This window comes from Molothrus aeneus, chromosome 18, assembly GCF_037042795.1.
Source record: "Molothrus aeneus isolate 106 chromosome 18, BPBGC_Maene_1.0, whole genome shotgun sequence".
Taxonomy (NCBI): domain Eukaryota; kingdom Metazoa; phylum Chordata; class Aves; order Passeriformes; family Icteridae; genus Molothrus; species Molothrus aeneus.
The window spans coordinates 11,976,554-11,996,475 of record NC_089663.1 but is presented as its reverse complement, the minus strand read 5'-3'; the positions used below and the strand labels follow the sequence as shown (position 1 = coordinate 11,996,475).

The window sequence follows — 19,922 nt, the reverse complement described above, 5'->3', positions numbered from 1 at the left end:
CTGGTTTACATTCTACACTCACTTGTTTTGGGCCTGGCACAAGGTTTTAATAACAACTGTCTTGCCACCTCCAGTAGGTCCAACCACCATTGTAGTGTGACGAGTTAACATTGTCTCGTACATCTGAATTACTTTATCCACCTGAAAAATAAACATGGATTCAGTAGATTGCTGTCATACCTCTCTGGACAAGGTTAGCAGTGGGTCCATATCAGATAAATTTTCCTGGAGCCACTCCAGGGTGCAACAATGCACCTGTAGCCTCACATTTACTACAAAACCTCAAGCAATTAACATGTTTTATACCTGGACTGGTAGAACAATATAACCCCGTTCTTCCAGCACTTGTTCTACAGCATCATTAAGGTCAGGGTAGCGGACTCGAGGGCAATCCAGGCCAGGAAAGAGGTCAGAGATTAGGCCAAGGAAGAGAGGTACATCTTCAAACACAAATTTAGGAAGATTCATGTCTCGCAGAGCTCTCATTAGTACCACATCCTAGACAAAACACAGCAAAATCAATCTTTATCAAATATTTATTAGCTAAAACGAGGTACTTCCAAACTTTAAATCTTTAAAAGCTATTGCTCAATTATTTCAGTGCAGCTTTTAGAATTTTTTTGTCATCAGTTCCTAGTGGAAACAACAGAGGTTATTTTGTGTGGATTAAGCATATCAATAACTAAGAATAATACACTGCCTTTTCCTACCATGTTAATCAAATGCCAAATGGCTGCAGTGGCCCACACCACAGCTTCCCCAACAGTGGAGTACTCACTGTTCAAAAACCAGTTTTTGCTAGTCATCCAGAGATATTCATCTCGCTATTTGCATCCTGGACTTAATAAGCAGGAAAATATCTCATTTTCCATACATTTCCCTACTTTGACTGGAGTTCCAATGGCAGAAAGCCCAAAGAAACTCAATAAGAACAAAGGCAAATAATAAGACAAATAACACCAATGTTCCTATTTCCAAACCAGACAAACTACATCAGATGGGAAAACACATTACCTTTCTAATGAAAAAAAGACTATATGCCCAGGGTAACTAAGCAGCAAATCTACCTCATCCAGGTCTGCTGATCCTCTTTTCAATTCTCCAGCCATTACCAACACTGACTTAAGGGCCCGCAGTCCAAAATCATAGTGATGTTGTTTAGAAAGCTGTTCCCTTGCCAACTTGTACAGCACTGTCATTTTTTTGGCAAGGACCTGTTTGAGATTTAAATTAAATGATCACAAATGTGGACATTGCTACTGGCCATGCAAACATGGGTAGGTACATGGGTATGGGTAACAATAGAATCTTCTTACCTTTGCTGTAAGGAACCCTTCAGAAAACAGCATTATTTCACAGATCTGCTGAAGATCTGGTACAATAACAACCACAGGCCTGAACAGAGCTTTCACAGACTCAGGGAGCTCAGTCCGGCCAGCATAACCAGGATTCATTGTAATGAAAATGCCAATACGGCTATCAAGGGAAATCTCCTGTCCTTCAAACTAAAGGCATAAGAAAACATTAGAACAATGTGAATTAGGAACTAAAAAAAAATAATACTATTTGCTCAAAGAGAAAACTAATAATACTGGGGCACCCACTTAGGACAAGGTGCTAAAATATTTAGCTTTAGAAAGTCATCGTGATACAAACAATGGGATGAACGCACCTTCTTTAAGATATTTCACAAGCCTCAAATTTTCAGTCTGAGGTTTTTTAATTCCAATAAGCATCAGTAAATAAAGCCTCACAATCCACATCAAGTTAAATTACTGCTGTTCCTCATTACTACTAGACTATCACCCCATTTACTTATTATTATCCCATTAAGATCACTTTTATCTCATTTCACAAAGGAACAACCTAGCAAAGGATTAGGCAATCAGCAAGGATTTAACATCTTTCAAACTGAAAGTACATACTCTGGAGTTTGAAATGTTCAGCACAAACAAAATACAGAAGCAGCAGCCCTTTGATCTAATGATGGGGTCTAACCCTGTATCTTGCCCTGAACACCAAGATTAGCCTTCACAATTACTTCTCTTTTTTAATGTTTACCTGAAATCTTTTCCACCCATTCATTAAAGCATTTCGGATTGTCTGAATCTGGGAAGAGATGACTGAGAGCACAGAAGCATCGATGCGATTGAATTCATCAAAGCATCCCCATGCACCACACTGGGCGAGGCCTGAGAAAATTTTACCCATTGCCTAAAAGGAGCAACAAGAAAAACTTCTCAACACTGACTACATAAAACATTCAGCATCAAAAAACTTTGGAACACGCTAAAATACTTAATGGTGGATAAACCTCTAATAATTACTTGCCAAGTGCAGATTGCCTATCATAAACTTAAACACATACCATACAGTCATTGCTCCCCTGCTTGAAAGGGCCTGAAATTCCTTCAGGAATTTATTCAAAATCGACACTTTTGATTTACTAAATTTAATTATCAACAGCAGAGCATCTCTAAGGGAGATACTTATGTAGCAGTTCAGAGTATGATCCTGGGCACTGATAAAGAGCAGAAATTGGCATTTTATCAGAGAACACAGATCTTTAACTCTTACTTTGAAGTCCATGCCTTCTCCACAGTTTGTCACTACACACAGCAAGCCCAGTGCTTTGGCCAGATCCTTGGTTGTTTCTGTCTTCCCTGTACCTGCTGGCCCTGCTGGTGCTCCTCCCAAAAACATTGATAGAGCCTTTGAAGACAAACCAAAAAGCAAAGCACAGCTTGAATTAGATTTATGCTAGATTGGTAACAAAACCACAAATGAATCCTTGGGTACAAAAAACTTTAAACTTTGTGAACGCCTTCTACATTGTCTTAACAGCAATGAGGTGAGAAGGATATCACAACTGATTTCAAACATCTTGGCATTCACGCTGGGAGACAGCAGGAAGAGGCAATAAAAGCAGGATGTGCCTAAGTGTAACAGGGGCTTGTTAGCACAGTGTCCCTGAGGGCGCACCTGCGTGAGGGTGAGGTAGATGCGGTCGGTGAGCGGGGTGATGACGAGGCGCCCGTTGAGCCCCATGTACTCGTAGCCGTAGGAGAAGGCGCCGGTGCACTGCCGCACCATCAGCTCGTCCGGCTCGCGCTCCCAGTAAAAGCGCAGCTGGCTCTCCCACTCGAACTCCTGAGCCTGCAGAATGCTGCACACAGAGCTCACGTCAGCCAAGAGGATGGCAGCACAGCTCCAAGATTTGGTGTTGGCTCAGGAGCTGCAGGTGGCGCTTACCTGTCTCTGACGAATATATCGATGATGTCTCTGGCGTGCACGTCGATGATGAGAACAGTGTTGTATTTTTTCCTGTCGTTTTTGCTCAAGGGCGTCATAATGCGGGTCACCAGGTCATCGATTTGCTTGTGCATTTTTTTAGCATAAAATTTCATTGCCTGCTTTTCTCCCATTTTCACTTTCCGAAAGACATCCTCTACCTCCCAAGTCCACCACACTTGATTAGCAGCAAGCACCATCATGCCTTGGAAGAGCAACATCCAATCAACTCTATGGAAAACACATACATGAATTACTGTTTATTTTAAGTAACTGATCAGGAAAGAAAAAGAAAAAAAAAAAACCACTACAACAAAAAAGAAGTTCCACCTGCAACAGCTACAACACAAGCCAAACTTTTCAGAGATACACAGAATTCTAACAAAGTATGCTGGGGGATTTCAAAAGCCTAGGAAATATTCTGATAGAAAAGCTGTTTGTTCCAGGTATAAAATTTCCAAGTGGTATTCATTGTGAGAAAAACCTACTGAACACCAAAAATATAACTCAAGATTAAAGAAAATAGATATGAGAGATTATGCATACTTCAGGGTTGGTTAAAATAGTGCATGTGAATGTATTCTATCCCTCCACATAGAGAAATACAGACTAAATTGTGCAGGAATTGTAAAATTATGCCTGAACTTTTCTATATCATTAACACATCAGGTTATTTCTGTTACCCTTGACACTGATTGTTTCACCTGCTTCTGTCTTCACAATATCGAAAAATGGCTTCCTTGGTGAGGCGGCGGTTGCTCCGTCTCATTTCCTCCAGCACTACTGTCATCCAATTCTCCACTCTGCCCACAGCATGGACATCCTGCCTGAACTCCATCACCTCCCCCTCTGCTGAGATCATGGCGGTGGCAATCTTCTCATCATTGTCACCGTCCTTGAACCTCAGCGCGGCTACATTATCAAACATCTGAAATGCACCAACAAAGAAATTCACATTTTAGAAACAAAGCCTCCAAATGTAAGTGTATGCAACCCCAGCTCTCCTCCAGAGAAATGGATCTGACTCCTAAGTAATCAAACATAAATGCTGATGTATAGTCCAGCAGCAGAACTGCAGAATATCAAGCAAATAATCAGGGCAGAATGACACTGATTTTTTTTTTTTTCCCCTAGAAAATAAGAGTTAGGAGGAGCTACAATCTGTGAGGAAAGTTCTTTAATGATAGATCATTCTGGTGTACCTTGAATGTTCTTCTACCATAATTGCTACCAAACAGTGTGAAATGCAGCAGAGACTGCATCAGATCTGACCTGGTTATTCAGAAGCTTCTTCAAGATGTTGCCAGGATTCTCTTTGTATACAAAAAATATTCATGCATCCTTATGAGTATGTACAGTAAAGTCTGTTAAACCTTTTAAGCACTTGAAAGCACAAGATACTGTGGAAAGCCAGACATTGTACCTTTATCATGTGTTCCTGGACACAGAGTGCACTGCTGCTGCCAAGGATACTGAGCAACTCGTCATCAGATATAAAGAAAAATCTGGGGAAAGCATTTCTCTTGGAATCCAAATAATCATTCAAGCTTTTCTGGCATTTCTCCAGCACATCGTTTATATGGTGGAGGTCTGACAGACGATTTGGGACTTCACAGCAATTTTTTATTATGGGGTCTTTTTCAGTTTCTTCCATTATCTATACAGGGAGAAAGGGAAGTTTAGAAAATGTTGAACAGCAATAGGTTATATAAATTATATTTTATTAATGGCAAAGCATGCAAACAGCACAAGCAGTACAGGTCCTTATAGAAGTGAATCAAAGGTTTTGAAATGGTTTTGTGGTGCTGCAGTGCTGTATGAAAACATGAAGGTAGTGTGTTTATGGAGATAGAACTATAAAAACAAGTGTAAGCCCAACAAGCCTGTATCCCCCCCAATCAGGCCAGCTTAAGCACATACCTGACTCTGCTCCTGTACCAATGGTACTTCAAGGAGTGATCAGACATCATATTTCAAAATCACAGTACTCTCTCAATTTTGCACATAGGAAGGTAAGGAAGCCATATTCATACCAGGAATGTGTGTTCAGTATGGGAGCAGTGGCATGAAGCAGGAAAGCCTTTTTAGCATGTACATAGGTCCTCAAGCAATAGGAACACATATAAGCTTCTTCTTACCAAGGTAAAAGTAAAAAGTTGTAAACAATGAACGGAAAAGGAGATTCTGCCTACTCCATGCTGCCAGCCAAGGATCTCCCATCTGCCCATCTTAGCTAAATCAGGAGAAGTCTTCTGGTTTTGACAGATGTGAAGTAAACCAGAAAATTCCTGGGTTCCCTAATGTCATATTCAATTAACTATAGCACATCATTCTCAGTATTACACATGTCACAAAAGACTATAGGTAACCATGGAACTGGAAGCAAAATGCACTAAATACGCTGATCACAAGTCAGTTACTTCCCTGTTTAAACATTTGGTCTACACGGTCAAAGATTTTGACTTCCTCCGGAAGCTGTGCTCTGATATCTCCAGCAACAAAAATGCTCTCCAGGTACATCCATTTTCTCTGAACTGATATCCAGATCTACGAATCAAACGTTACCATCAGAGGAAACAGAAATACAATGGAAAATTTGGATTATAAATAATAAACATGAATTATTTAGTCCAGCACTTTCCTCCTACCTCGCTTACTTCACTAATCAATGACAGAGTTTTTTCCCATTTTTGAGCGGTTGAAAGAAAAGGACCCACAAAGCGACTGCCCAAAACACTCTGAAGATTGACATTGTTGTCATCAAGAGTCTCTAAAATTTCCTCTACAGATCCCAGAATAAAGCCTCGTGTCTCTGTGCCTTTGGTGTACACTTCTACAGGGAATTTCATATTTTCCCACGTTTCTATTATTTCCTTCAGTCCCTGCATGTGAACATAAAAAAATGCATATTTCAGTCTTCAAAACTGGACGTCTATAATCTTAGCAAAAAAATGAAACAGATAATTCAGCTAAATTTTTACATCTTTTCTAACTCTGGTTTATAAAGAAGCAATTTATTTCAAAGAATGATAGCAAGAGAGTTGATCCTTCTTCAGATCCATTTTCATAGGACAAACTTTCTTACTGGAATCATAGAAATCCAATATGCTTCTGCCAAACCCAATTCTGCAAGGATCCTGTGCCAGTAGGAGCTCGTTAACAGAGCTGTAAATCCCAGCTCACGTAGCTCATGGCAGCTCCCTGAAGATGGCCAAACTTGTGGTTATGCCAATTTAAAAATCTTAAATAAAACTGATTGTTGTCATCCTTGTCTTTTTAGTTTTACAATGATTCTATAATTCAGTACATTACCTTCTCAATGCTAAGCTCTTTAATAGCAGTTCCAACTATATCACTGATAACCACAGTGTATTTGTGAAGTTCCATGGCAAACATATTTTCCAAAGTGAATGTTTCTGTTTTCATTTCAAATCTTGTTCCTGTTTTCTCCATAAGGTCTTCCCAATGCCTGTTTTGAATTGAGACATCAGTTTAACACCATAACACAGTAAAAAACAAAAACAACTGTAACATATAATAATGAACTTATGTTTAGCATTCTGCTGTTTAAATAAGAACTACTAGTCTGAATAAATAAATTATCCCAGTCTTTGCAGCACCTTTCAGGTTATTAACAAGTTCACTAGGCAGAAATAAATTTCCAAAGCTCCAGGACACGGCATGACCCCAGTAATGGAAAATTAAAGTTCTAACAAAACACATCAAATACTTCTATATATAGTGATGTAAATAAATCAAAACAAACCTTTCTCTTAAAGCTTCATTTTTCAAATCAAGCAACAAAGGAATGGAGTTTAGAAAAGCCTTCAGCTTTTTATCCAGTTGCTTACAGATTGCCATACCACGCACTTGTCTGGGCAGCTTCCGAACAGCTTTCAGAAATCCTTCAGTTCCATCCTGAAGAACCTTGACATTGAGGTTTATCCAGAGTGTCTTAGACCATTTCTCTTTAGCTGCCTGCAAACAAGGACATTAAGAAGGGAAAAAAATTCATATTCCTTTTAGTTTTGACCCCCAAAACGTAATTGTATGAACATTTTACAAACATAGGGAGAGACGAGTTCATGTCCAGGACAGATTCACAGCCAAAAACAATCACTTGCATAAAAAATAGTAAAAAGGGAAGATGGAGAACAGGACCATACTTTACAGGGCATTTAAATTTTGGCAAAATAAAACTTCTTAAAAAATAGTTAAAGCCTGAAATACCCACTGTCACCTGTACACATCCTATATCCAAAAACAGTTTCACTGAACTGGTCAGCAACCATGTGCACTAAAATGCCATCCAACAATTATAAGAGGCTGGGAGAAGTCTGTTCCCATCTGATGAGAGGATGTGTTTGGTCCACCATGGAGACACTGCTAGTGCTGCACCAATGATATTGAAATCATTTCACAGGGCATAGATTATTCCATGCAAAGGGTTCAGAGTTGACAGTAACCAGGGGCAATGCAGCCTCTTCTTTTGTCCCCATCTTTGCTGTGTGTCTGTGCATGAACGCATGTGTGTCCCTGCAGACCCAGTGTGACACTCACTTTTTGTTCTGCATAAATGTCATAGACCTGCTTCATAGCTTTTGCATCTTGCTGTGCTTTTATTAAATTTGGGTACACTGTTCCTGGCATGCCCAGAAGTTTCTCAGCACTGCCCAGTTCCCGCTGCCTTTCTTCCAATCTCACTAATTCTTTTTCAAACAGAGCCATGAGTTCTAGTCCTGGAAAAGGAGAGGGATTTTTACAGATAAATCATCACAGGGATTGTCATGGGAAATAAGACAGAATTTGCATATAGTCTCTGAATGTTCCAGTACTAAAAATGTTCACATTCCCAGCTGATGAGTTTGTATATTAGTAAGGAAAACATAATTTTCTTGTTTTGCATAAAAACTGAATTGTCCAAAGACTAATATTTTCAAAACATCACTTCACACACATTAGTCCACCTACCTTTATCAAGATCATCTCCAACAACACCAGGCCCCTCAGTCAAGAGTTTCTGGAGAAAATCTTCTGTCTCTTTGCTGTAGTTTGCAATTTGTTGCTCTGTCGCCTAAAAAGAATATAATGTAAACAGTTCTATTAAACAGTTCCCATTTCTAATTGTTTTCTATACTAATTACAAGTATTACCTTTGTGAATGCTTCTTTTACACCTCCTTTACAATCTAGGTTGCGAGTGATTTCTGCTGCCTCCATAAGGAGAGTCTCCCACGCTTCCCTAACACTGTCAGACTGCTCTAGCTCTTCTTCAGGTACCTAAAACAAAACAAGTAGCACCTCTCACAAGGCCTAAATAGACACACACCTTCACAAGAAAGTGAGGAATATATGTTCACATTACAAATTTGCAAAACACAAAACCAATACTGAAGTGACCTTAGTCAGATTTAAACAGATGCCATATGTGCATTTTAAAGTGGGCAGGGTGATTTGAGAAGGAAGTCTGGACTACAGTCTCAAGACATCCCTTCAAACCTCAATAACCGTAATTCTGTAACACGTCTTAAAAGGAAAATATTTCTTCATTCACATGTGAGGCATCTGTGCCCTTATCTCAGATCTGAAAGGTTTGATGAGACATGCACTTACTGGAATATTGTACAATTCAAGAGTTCTGTATCTCTCTCCAATGTCCAAGTAGCTCAGTTCCACCTCAACAGCAATGTCTCTGACCACTGCAAATGCACCCAGGACAACTCTGAGATCATCCAGGGTTTCAGGGGGTTTATTCAGATTCTCTGATAATTTCTGTAAAAAGTAAAGATCCTTTCCAGAATCAACACTGACAAAGCAATTGTCAGAATTACAATAATGAGTCAAACACAAAACACAAACAAATAATATGCCAGATTCTTTTCTTAGTCTATGTGATAAAGATAAAAAAAAAAAAAAAAAAAAACACCAAGCTGAAAACACCTACCTGAATCTCATCTTGAAGGCTGAGGAGCTCCTCTTTTGCTAACTCATTAAGCAACTTCCCAAGTGACATCATCCAGCTTTTAGCATTCTCCTGCACAGCAGAGGCTAAAGGAACCAGCTGAAGCCTGATAAATTGCTCATCTTTAACCAAGGGCCATTGAGTTACTTCCTGAGTTACTGTCAGATAGAACTGCAAGTGCTCATCAAAGACAACACAGGGAGGCTTTTCTGCAGCTAAACGGTCCAGGACTGCGTCTTTGTCTGATTTCCACAGCTGGTCATACTTATTCCATTGGTTCAAACACTTCCTGAGAGATTCCAGGAGTTTTTGGATATTCTGAGTGATGAGAACAGCCTGTTCAATTACCAGAGGGCTCTGGGAGACATCACTGTAAAAGCTGAAAGTGACAACTTCATCAGCCCTGACGTGCTGAGGAGGGCATTCAATACACGTCCCGTGCATCCATCGTGTGAAGTGCTGGAGAGTTTTAAAGACAGGGTCAGAAAACAGTTCCCTTGTGGAGTCATTTTAGTTAAATCATTGATAGAATCAGCTGGGTTGGGAAGCCCTCTAAGATCACTGAGTCCAAGCAGTCCAAGACTGTCAAGTCACCCATTAAATCATACATGCCCCCCTATGCCACATCCACACATCCTCCAGGAATGGTGACTCCTCCACTTCCCTGGGCAGCCTGGTCCAATGCTTCCTCCTCTTGCAGTGAAGGAGTTCACCATTGTTTAGTACACAATGTAGGAAGTGGTATCAATGATTTCTCAAATCAATTGTTTTTCTGACAGCAAAAAAAGAGATCACACTTTCCCATCAACTTGAGAAGAGCTCATTTCATCCTAACAAAACTTTTCCATGCATTACTCAATCTGCTTCTAAAATCTCTTCTGAATATAGCATGACAGAGAGGAAAAGGTATTGGTTCAGACAGTCTGAATGCAGCAGTAGAGAATAACAGCAAATCTGAGAACAAAAAGCACACTTAAACTAAATTTATTCATTTAAGGTGACATCTGGAACCATTTGTCCATCAGCAGAGGAAAGGAACATTGTCAAATTATTTGGCTTCTTTTCAGGAAAGCAGTTCAGTGTGAAACTATTTATGGAGAAAAATACTGCCACATCATTGCCAGTTAAGTTAGATACCTAATCTAGGTATTTGCTGTCCTAGATGCCTTTCTCCAACATTTTCTGAACTGTTTTTTCTGCTGCTTCTAAATGTAATGTAATGTAGAGGAAGCCACTCATGTTCCTTATTCCACCAGCTTATTCATACATCAGAAAGCAACATCTGCAGTGCAATCTGAGAAGTACTTCCTTCTGATGTTTGCTGATTTATAGAACCAAATCATGTCCTTACACTGCCAAAACTGCTAAAAAGTCATCAACAATTGTACCTGAGTAAAAATCGTATGGATTTTTTTTCCCTTGATCATCAGTTTGTAAAATTAGGACAGCCTATAAAATTGGAACAATGTACTGGGTATTTTGATTTCAAGGTAAAGCAATATGAACCTCCCCTTTGGCATTTATGCTTACCCAAGCATAAAATAAGATTAGTTCATTATAATCACAAGCAAACTCTGGAAAAAAAAAAGAAATCTTTATCAAAAATCACCTTGGTGACCTCAACACAGTCTTGGATAGATTGCATGGTCATTTTTTCAATCTCACTGTCATTAGGCTGCAGGGTTATCTCAGGAGCAGATAAAACAGCTTCTATTTGTAACAGTGGCACATTTGCAAGAATAGTTGCATTAAAAGCCTGTAAATTCCTGAGAAAGAAAAAAAATAGCATCAAAGATAGAAATAATCAGGTGCCACCCCCAGGAAAATGCCCCTAGAAAGGCTGCAATTTTCAAGTGTATGCTTAGATCTGTAAACTGAGTTATCACTGATCCCAGCTGGAAACACTGATGTGTCTGGGAGGAAAACTGTCCCACTAAAATGATGTAATGCAAAAGCTTGACTTGCTAAAAGAAGCTGCTGGAAGGAATGAATGGAGATACTTTGGTGCAAAAGGATCCTGAGACTGTTGTCAACTTCACTGCAAGAGCCCAGACAAGCAATCATGGCAAATTCCTCTGAGCATGGATCAGCTTCCAGAACATGGATGATGGGAAAGAAGAGGTGGAAAGCTTAGATAGATTTTACAATAGAGCTGCAATGCTGTATAAGGGAAGCCTTTATAATACCTTGTTCCAGCACTGGCCTCAGCCACGGCAGAACAAGTAAAACCTAACCCTAACCCTAATTTTTCTTGGACTCGTGTCCCATGCAGTACAGGGAGGCACCTGGCACCCAGACACCAAGTTCTCAAAATCATGTTCTTTAGGAGAATAAATCCTGGATTTTAGAGAGAAACCAGGGAAGTGCAACTACAGACATTGCAGCAAATGTGTCATATTTCTCTCTTCTGCCAACAACATGCCAGTATTCGTTTTTTCAGAATCTGGGTTTCCTCTCTACCTTGTTATCAGTTCTCCATTCTTCACAGGAAAAAAATCAGTAGAAATACAAATCTTACACAAACTGTAAGTCCCTTATGGGTTTAAACAGAATGTCAGTACACACACTCACCAACAGATCCAGGAGAACCTAAAGATGACTGGAAACTCATTAAAGCAAACAATTCACTTACTTCACAATCAACTGTATCAACACCTGATAAATCCTATTTTCCCAATATGCATAATAGGAAGCCAATTTTGGAGATTTGCCACTGTTTGTATAGGCAACTCGTCTTTCCACTTCTATTAGCAATTGTGGAATTGTAGAATACTTTCTAACCAGTTGTTCCACATCTTTTGCTTGCTCACACTTAACATAGTCAAAAAACTCTTTTGCTCCTGAAACAGATACAAAAACTAGCATTATTAACTGCAAAAGACCTAAGAGTTTTATACACTGGAAGTGTATACCTGAGTTTTATTTGTGAACATGAAATTGATCTTATATAATGATAAAAATATCTTAATTTATTAATATTTCAGACCTCTGAAATATGGATTTTAATCTGATTCAATTATTTAAGAGCAACCTTTTTACAGCTATGAAGTGTTGAAAGAAATTTGATCCATCATCCACTCAAGTGACAGAGAGATCTGGCAGACAACCAGCTCGCTGCCATTTCCATCTGAGGAAATGTTCCATCCTCTGTTACACCCCTAGGAATCAGTTTTGATAACAATTAAAAGGGTTGATCTTAGCAACTAAAACCACAAAGTAGCAGATAGAGAAAAATAAAACACCACAGAGCTTGGAAATGAAACAATAAAGACTTACCAGGATATTTGTCACCATTTTTTGAATGTGGAAACTTAAAGAGATTTGTTGACTCTATGGACCGAAGTTTGCTGCTTATGTCTTCAGAAATTTGATGAATCTGATGGACAAGTAACTCTAATCTCCCAATGGTTTGTGTACATTGGACAATAAATTCACCAATACCTTGAAATAAATCAAAACCATTTGGTTTTTTCTCTTTTAACAAGTATTTTATCAATGCATCAAAATTGCCACAACCAGACAGGTTTTCACTCTAAGAATGACCCAAGGTTCTGCAAAATCATAGATTTGATGTTTTCTCAGCTAATCCTTCATCTTGCTCCCTTACAGCTTTTAGCTAAGGGTTTCTAACCACCTCCGGTGTTTTAAATATAATAAAAACACAAAAAATACCTCCTGGATCAGAGTTTGTCTAACCTGCTATTCTGCCCCTGTGGCAAGGGGATGGATCATATGTTCTGCCATCATAAAAAGTAGAACTGAGGAGATGTTTTAAACTAAAAATAAACATCTAAGGCCATTTCAAAGTAATATCTCCATTACCTACAGACTTCCACGTGAGTCTTTTGTGTCCTGCTTTCAATATTCTCCAGAGTTCTTTGACATGGTGATCAAGAAGTTTGATTTCTGCTTCATTCATCATCTCCATTAATTTGTGATAGCGACTCAGCATGACTTTCAATTTATTTGTGTACCTAAGGAATGTAAGAAACACAGAAAAATAAAACACAAAATGATGATTTTCTTGAAAAACGGCCACAAACTCCACTAAAGAGCACAGAACTTCCATCATTCCATTCAGACTTTCATGTAAAGCAAAATTTGCAGAACTAACCAGTGAATACATATCGATTATAAAAGTAATTTATTTCCCACTGAAAACAAAGAAAAGATTCATATGGTTCCAATAGTAGCTGGACAAACCTCTCCTGCCCCATCTCAAAAGTTATGGAGACAGCCCCAGTTTGCAGCACATTGGTGAACTTTAAAATCCATTTAGGAATTTATTGGCACATCTGTGTGCTAAATGTCTGTGATAATTTAGACACAACTGACTTACCCAAGGCTGTACAGGAAGAATGCAATAGTGTGTTTAAATGAGCTGAAATCTAAATGTCAGAAACAATTCATTGCAAATTATTTTCCTCTCAGGTTTGGACAAGTTGTTAATTTGTATAACAGTCCTATAGCATAAAGGATACAAAGAGTGCCAGAGAAAAGCTTATCAGTGCAACATTGCCATTAGAAATTGTGCCCTTAAAAAAAGAATCACAATGGGGTCTCATGTTTCCAAAATGTGATGACTCAGGGCCTGTTCCTGGAGTGAAATCACTTGAAATGCAGCCATAAGCCTGTATGTGAGATATTCTGTGACAGCCTTACCTGAGGTATTTGTCTTCCTGTAATGCCACATATCTTGCCATTTCTGGGACTGGAAGCCCAAGCTGTTCCATGTACTTTGCCTCAGTGATAATCTCTTGGATTTCAGGAGAAAAATTCAGAGCGAAGCCGACACTTTTCCTGACGCTCACGGGCTCGTCTGTTGCAGAGCTCTGCAACACAAGAAAGCAGCAGAAAAGAGAGGAGCAACAAACATTACATGGCAAAGGTGAGATTTTGGAGACATTTGATAAGGCAGAAGGTAAAAGTCAGAATGACTGACATTCAGAGCTTGTGGAAATGCCTTTAAAATTCGCTAGTAGCTTCAGCATTCTTGGTTCAGGAATTATACAGAACTACCTTTTCAGTTGTCACTTACAAGAAACAAACCAAAGCACCTCTGTGTACACACTGCTGCAACCAGTTACAACAGAAATCACAGTGGAAATTCAGTCAGACAAAAGTTTAGTAGGAACAGGATTCTGCAAGATCTCTGCTGGAAACCTGCCTTTACCTAACTTCAGTCCCAAGTACCGTGGCAATGTCCCAAAAATGTTGTACCAAAACCTAAAAAATTAACAGAGACTACAGCACAGAAGAACACACAGAGAAACAACATTCAATCATTTGCCAGGTGATTCAGAAACTACATCTTATAAAGGGCCACAAACAATTCTCAGCTCAGAACTTTTTCTAAATCTGTGTTTAAAACTTTACTCTCAGAAAATTCTCGCTGACCATCAGGTAAGTTTCAGTTTCCCCTCAGAGAAGCCTGGTACACAATCTTCCTACATTTCACCTGCTCAGAAGTCTCTGGATTAACATTTGTTGCAGCCTCATCAGTGACAAGAGTCAGTAGAGTATCTTTCAGTAACAGTGGAATCACATGTTCTGCTCTCTCTCTCCACTGACGGTATTTTTGAGCTTCATATTCCTCCATTTTCTTGGTCACTTGGAGATATATTTGTTGCACCTAGAAAGGACAACTCTGTAGAACTCATTTTAAAGATCATGAGAAATGTTTAACTAACCTAATATGGTCTCTCAATATGGTTGCTGGTTTTTATTAGATAAGAGAACAAGTATCAGCCTGTAATTAATGCAGACACTGGAGAATTTGGGCTCTTGAATTACATAATTGATTCCATCACTGTCTTCCTGGGAAACACTGGGAAGGTTTCAACCCAGTTTTCACATCTAACATGGCTGTGTGCAAAGACTTGGGACTTCCCCTCACTTTAGAGCACTCTCACATCTTCACAAGTGTATAACAAAAGTGTTTCTTCCTTCATCAAGTACCAAAAGACCCAACATACTTTCTGTCCACGTCCAGAGGAAAGCAACTCCTCTTCTTCCTGGAACAGAGTAATGGTGTGTCTGATCCGCTGGGAAAGGGATCGGGACCAGGAGATCGCTCCAGCCACTGGAGGATGGTTCTTGTACAGAGGTGGATCCTTGAGGTTCTGAACAAAGATTTGCTCAACAATTTCAACCTAGAAGAGAATAAAATACTGCAAGGAATCATTTACCCACTGCTTGTCCATGATCACTGTCTGATACACAGCACAAAATAATTGTTTTGTCTTTATTTCTCTATCTTGTGGAACTGCCACTATGGCAGCATGTTCTGTGAGATTGTTTCAAGTTTAATGTTCTTTGAAACATCAAAAAACCAGCTGATACAAAAAGCTTCCCAACATACATTCTAGCCTCCCAAAGTTGATCTATGACATCTTCTGATCATATCATGAACTTGGGTGTGACAAGAAAGCTGTAGGGTATAAAAAATCCATTTCCCCAGGAAGGTTGAGCTGCTGTTTACAAGGTGCAGGAATAGGCACAAGCCTTGTTGCATTCAGAGCACCTTCCTGCTCCCACACAGTGTCTCACATGTACAGATGTGCACAACATTGCAGCAAATTAACCAGACTATTTCTCCAACTTGGTCCCAAAAAAAGAGAGCAATTATCATGTTTATTTATAAAAGGTTTTTTTAATGTGTCGTGTCATTTATTTATTTATGAAAGTTGGTTTTTTTTTTAGTGTGGTGTCATTTACTGTGTCTCTTACATAGTAAATGACACCACACAGGTATTTAGACATAAACAGATTTATGATTTTCATTAGGTAAAGAACTTCATGTACTGGATAAGAAATCCCTAAATTGAATACCTCTTTACAATATTGCTCCAATACCACACTGAGCTTTTTCATGAACTGCTTATTAATATTTTCAGGAATCTGGAGGTGTTTGTACTTTGACAGCAGGCCAAAAGCAGTTTCTGCTGATCGAAGAGTTGTAAAAGATTCATCAATAAATCTCATCATCTTTTCTTCAATATCCTAAACAAAGGAAGAAAGCAAAGAAACCCTGTCACTTAGAAATTCATCCTGCAAAACCAAGAAAGGGTGGCAAAATGAAAATACTTTTTAATAAGAGCAGTCAAGCTTATTTTTACTATTTTTTGGCAGTCACTGTATATGGTACCTACCACAACATCTTCTCTAAATTCTTCCACAACGAATGCCCAGTCACGTGCATTTTCCACCCTAAAAGGGTCAAAGCTCAGGTCTTCCATAGGACTAATTACTATATTTACTTCTCTCTGCAGTTCATCAACAGCCTTTGGATTTTCTGTCACAGTTATCAGTTCAGGAATAAATATATTCTGAAGTTCTTCAGCGACCTATTCATTCACAAGAACATACCATAAAGCTTTCTTTCTAATATTTTTTCTGCCACTGAACACATTATTGTTAAATTTTTCCTTTAAAAAATATCAGCCACTCAGAGAATGACCTGTCTGTGTTATGATTTAAACTTCAAATATTTCAATATGAGACACTGAAAAAACCACAGCAACAATCCACAAGCCCAGCACTTCAGTTGCTATAACAGATAATGCTCAGTTATTAGTCCTTTCACTCCACTTTACATGCAGTTTATTGATTGTCCATACTGCTAATTACCCTGACTTAAATTAGCCTAAACACAGCATCTCTCCATTCATATGTTATTCTGAAATTAATACACAGATTGACAGATGGCCAAATTTTATATTATAGTACGCCTAAATGGTATTTTATCCATCTCATTAAGGCAACCCATGAAAATCATAAATGTGTGAAACAGTTGCTGCAAGTCCCCTATGCTCAGACCATGTACAAGGGGCACCTTTGCCCAACCAGTACCTGGAGAAAAGTTATTCCACCTCCAGCATTTGCACCTCCAGCATTAAGTGCAGTTTGGTTGGAATCAAAGGCATCACTCAGGTCTCAAACACAAAACTAAAATTTGTTAACAATTCTACGCCTACAACACAAAAGAATCTCCTCTACAGTAGAAGACAGTGATTACACGATCTCTTTATTTGTTGTCTATATTCCTACCTGAAAAATATCATACAGATCTTGACAGATTGAAACCATATAATCCGTTTTTTCAAATAAACTTTTCACGTCAAATTTCCAGTATCGCTTACTTCCTGACTCTTCAACTTGGATACAAGTAGTAAAATAACATTTTTTCCATTGTTCAAGAGTGTTTTTTGCTTCTGTTATTTTCTTTTTTGCAGTAGCTGTGTCTTGTCTATTAATCAAATCAACACAGTTAAGATATTATAGATAGAAATACTATAGATTAAAAAATCATATCTCCACTGGAATAATATCCCCTGGTTTAGCAGCTTCTAACTACACAAGATCTAGGCAAAACTTACAACTTATTTTCAATGTGATTTTGAAAGGCGATATTATTTGAGGAGTGATTTTGGTTACATTTATGCCACTTTTTTACCTCTATCTTTCTATTTATTTTATTGGTTCATGTTCTTTCAATCCAAAAGAGGACAAGAACCTGTATCTTCAAAGCTGATTTAGTAATTTATGAAAATTACAAAATAAATTGACTTCTAATACAACTTCAGATGGTTGAAAAATACAGACACACAGACACCCAGACACCTCTTGGGTGGAAGCAAGCAAATATAATAAAAAATATTTTAATAATTACAGCCCAATTAAAGAGGAAGCCAGCACTTACTTGAAGAGCGTTTGCAGATCCACAACTCTGCGCACTCTTTCGGAAATCTCCCAGGAAATTCGCTCCAAGAAGGGCACCATGCGCACGTCCTTGTTGTAGTGCCGTGACATGATCCACACCAGCCTCAGGGCGTTCAGCAGGGAGGGGATCACGCTGGAGATAACATCCACCCCCCTGCCAGCTGATAAATTCTGTGGAATGCATATTGTGGGTAAGATGTCATGAAAATATATAAATTCATTTTTAGTAAACTAATGTTTGTTCTGTAGGTGCCTCAGGTTATGAAAGTCTGGAAGATTATTAAATAAATAACCTGGACAAGGAGACATCCTGGTGCCTAAATAATACACATGGTTAAAGATGTGCAAATCTGCACCTTTTGCTCCAAATGATTTTAGGTTCTGATTTTTAAATTTTGGTTCAACTCTTTGTTTGGATGATCTTCAATACAATTTAAACTTTGAAACATCAGCTGTAATTTGTGGTAGAAACTACCTATAAAATGAAGTAGAGAAATCTTTGTTTTCCCCAGTTCAGCTATGCCATCAAAACTCCCAAGGTTGGACCACAAACTCCCAAGATTGGACTACAAGCTCCCAAGACTGGACTACAAATCAAGTGCTCACGGCTTTGAGCTTTCAGACACTAGAACCACTGAAACTCATACAAAATAAGCACCCCTTTTTTAAAATTAAATATAATTTGTTAATCTAGAGTATATTTTTATTGCTGCTAAAGAGTGAAAAAATAAACAAGAGGTGATTAGATCAACAGAGAAACCAAACTCAGGTAAATAATTTAAACTTGACCAAGCTTTCTCAAGGGCAGGTACCTTCAAATGGCGTTCAAGAGTTGACAGAAACTTAGCATTATCTTGAGCTTCCATGTGATGCTTTTTGAGGTCACTTAAGACTATCTGTAAATCTCCAGTAAACTCAGGTTCAGCTTCCTGCAGTATTTCCAAGACTTTTTGCACCTCTGGAAGCTTCATCTGTTCAGTAAGAGCCCTTAGAGCAGCATTATTTTCACGCCAGAGGTTAATCTCTGCAAGTGGACCATTACCCTACAAGTAATGTGGAATCAATTACAAAAAGATGAATTACCATTATGCAAGAGTGAATATTTATAATCAGGATTATATTTGTTCCCTTCTTTTCAATAAACTTTTTGCTGAGATAAACTTGATATGATTCAACCAGGCAAAAAGCCAGAGACAAGAAGATCCTGAAATAAAGTTTTACACACTGAAGGGAACTGCTGATGGGGAGTATATCCCTGAGGTTATGGCTTTTGCACAGGTAACTTTATAAAATCCCTCGGCATGTTTAGTGGTATTAGTTAAACACACATTTGCAAACAGAAAACCTGAAAATAAGAATTTTTGCTTTTGTTTGAGATCACTTTTTTGCAAAAAAAGAAAAAATATAGCTGTCTATTAAAAAAAAATTACTCAGTGCAGCTTTTAGTGTTTCTTTGCTCTTTAGAAGAGAGCAGATAACAAAAGTCTCTTACTTTTCCACAGCTGTCCTGTGTGGGTAGGATCTGCAGTGAATTACTTCATATTTTATTTATATTCTACTTCCCAGAGCCACACAGTTCCTCACTACTTTTGTTCTCCTTTTCAAGAATTAGTAAATGGTCATCCAACGATCAAACGCGAAGAGGAATTAAAAACTAACACAGTTCTTGTGGGGAAATGGAGCAAAGTCTCCAGGAACAAAAGCATCTTGGTGCTACAGGCAACGTTACCTCTGGAACCTTTTTCAGTTGTTCCTTCAGAACTCCAGATATTAATTTCTGCCAGGTCACTGCACAACGTTTCAGAGACTGAACCACTCCTGGAACTGTGGCAAGAACAGCCACTTCTCTCTCTAGATTTACAGTGGGCATCTCCAGCTTCAGATGTTCTATTGGAAGAAAGCACACACAGAATGAACCGGCTTGTTCTGGCAGCATTGGCAACATGGCA

The 19,922-nt window shown here is 38.6% G+C and overlaps 1 protein-coding gene across 1 annotated transcript in view; it reads right to left on the bottom strand.

Moving 5' to 3' along the window:
- DNAH10 (dynein axonemal heavy chain 10) overlaps nucleotides 1-19,922 on the bottom strand; it is a 48,162-nt gene that overhangs the window by 27,894 nt on the left and 346 nt on the right. Inside the window, 31 exon segments of the mRNA XM_066562167.1 lie at nucleotides 23-141; nucleotides 307-498; nucleotides 1,068-1,214; nucleotides 1,317-1,505; nucleotides 2,062-2,214; nucleotides 2,578-2,712; nucleotides 2,983-3,166; nucleotides 3,253-3,522; nucleotides 3,996-4,219; nucleotides 4,715-4,948; nucleotides 5,701-5,838; nucleotides 5,940-6,173; nucleotides 6,604-6,760; nucleotides 7,058-7,269; nucleotides 7,852-8,030; nucleotides 8,263-8,365; nucleotides 8,445-8,570; nucleotides 8,904-9,062; nucleotides 9,235-9,711; nucleotides 10,862-11,018; nucleotides 11,885-12,092; nucleotides 12,529-12,693; nucleotides 13,075-13,226; nucleotides 13,915-14,084; nucleotides 14,759-14,884; nucleotides 15,228-15,404; nucleotides 16,404-16,598; nucleotides 17,302-17,500; nucleotides 17,954-18,144; nucleotides 18,786-19,016; nucleotides 19,703-19,860. Of these exon segments, the coding sequence (XP_066418264.1) occupies nucleotides 23-141; nucleotides 307-498; nucleotides 1,068-1,214; nucleotides 1,317-1,505; nucleotides 2,062-2,214; nucleotides 2,578-2,712; nucleotides 2,983-3,166; nucleotides 3,253-3,522; nucleotides 3,996-4,219; nucleotides 4,715-4,948; nucleotides 5,701-5,838; nucleotides 5,940-6,173; nucleotides 6,604-6,760; nucleotides 7,058-7,269; nucleotides 7,852-8,030; nucleotides 8,263-8,365; nucleotides 8,445-8,570; nucleotides 8,904-9,062; nucleotides 9,235-9,711; nucleotides 10,862-11,018; nucleotides 11,885-12,092; nucleotides 12,529-12,693; nucleotides 13,075-13,226; nucleotides 13,915-14,084; nucleotides 14,759-14,884; nucleotides 15,228-15,404; nucleotides 16,404-16,598; nucleotides 17,302-17,500; nucleotides 17,954-18,144; nucleotides 18,786-19,016; nucleotides 19,703-19,860 (5,761 nt within the window).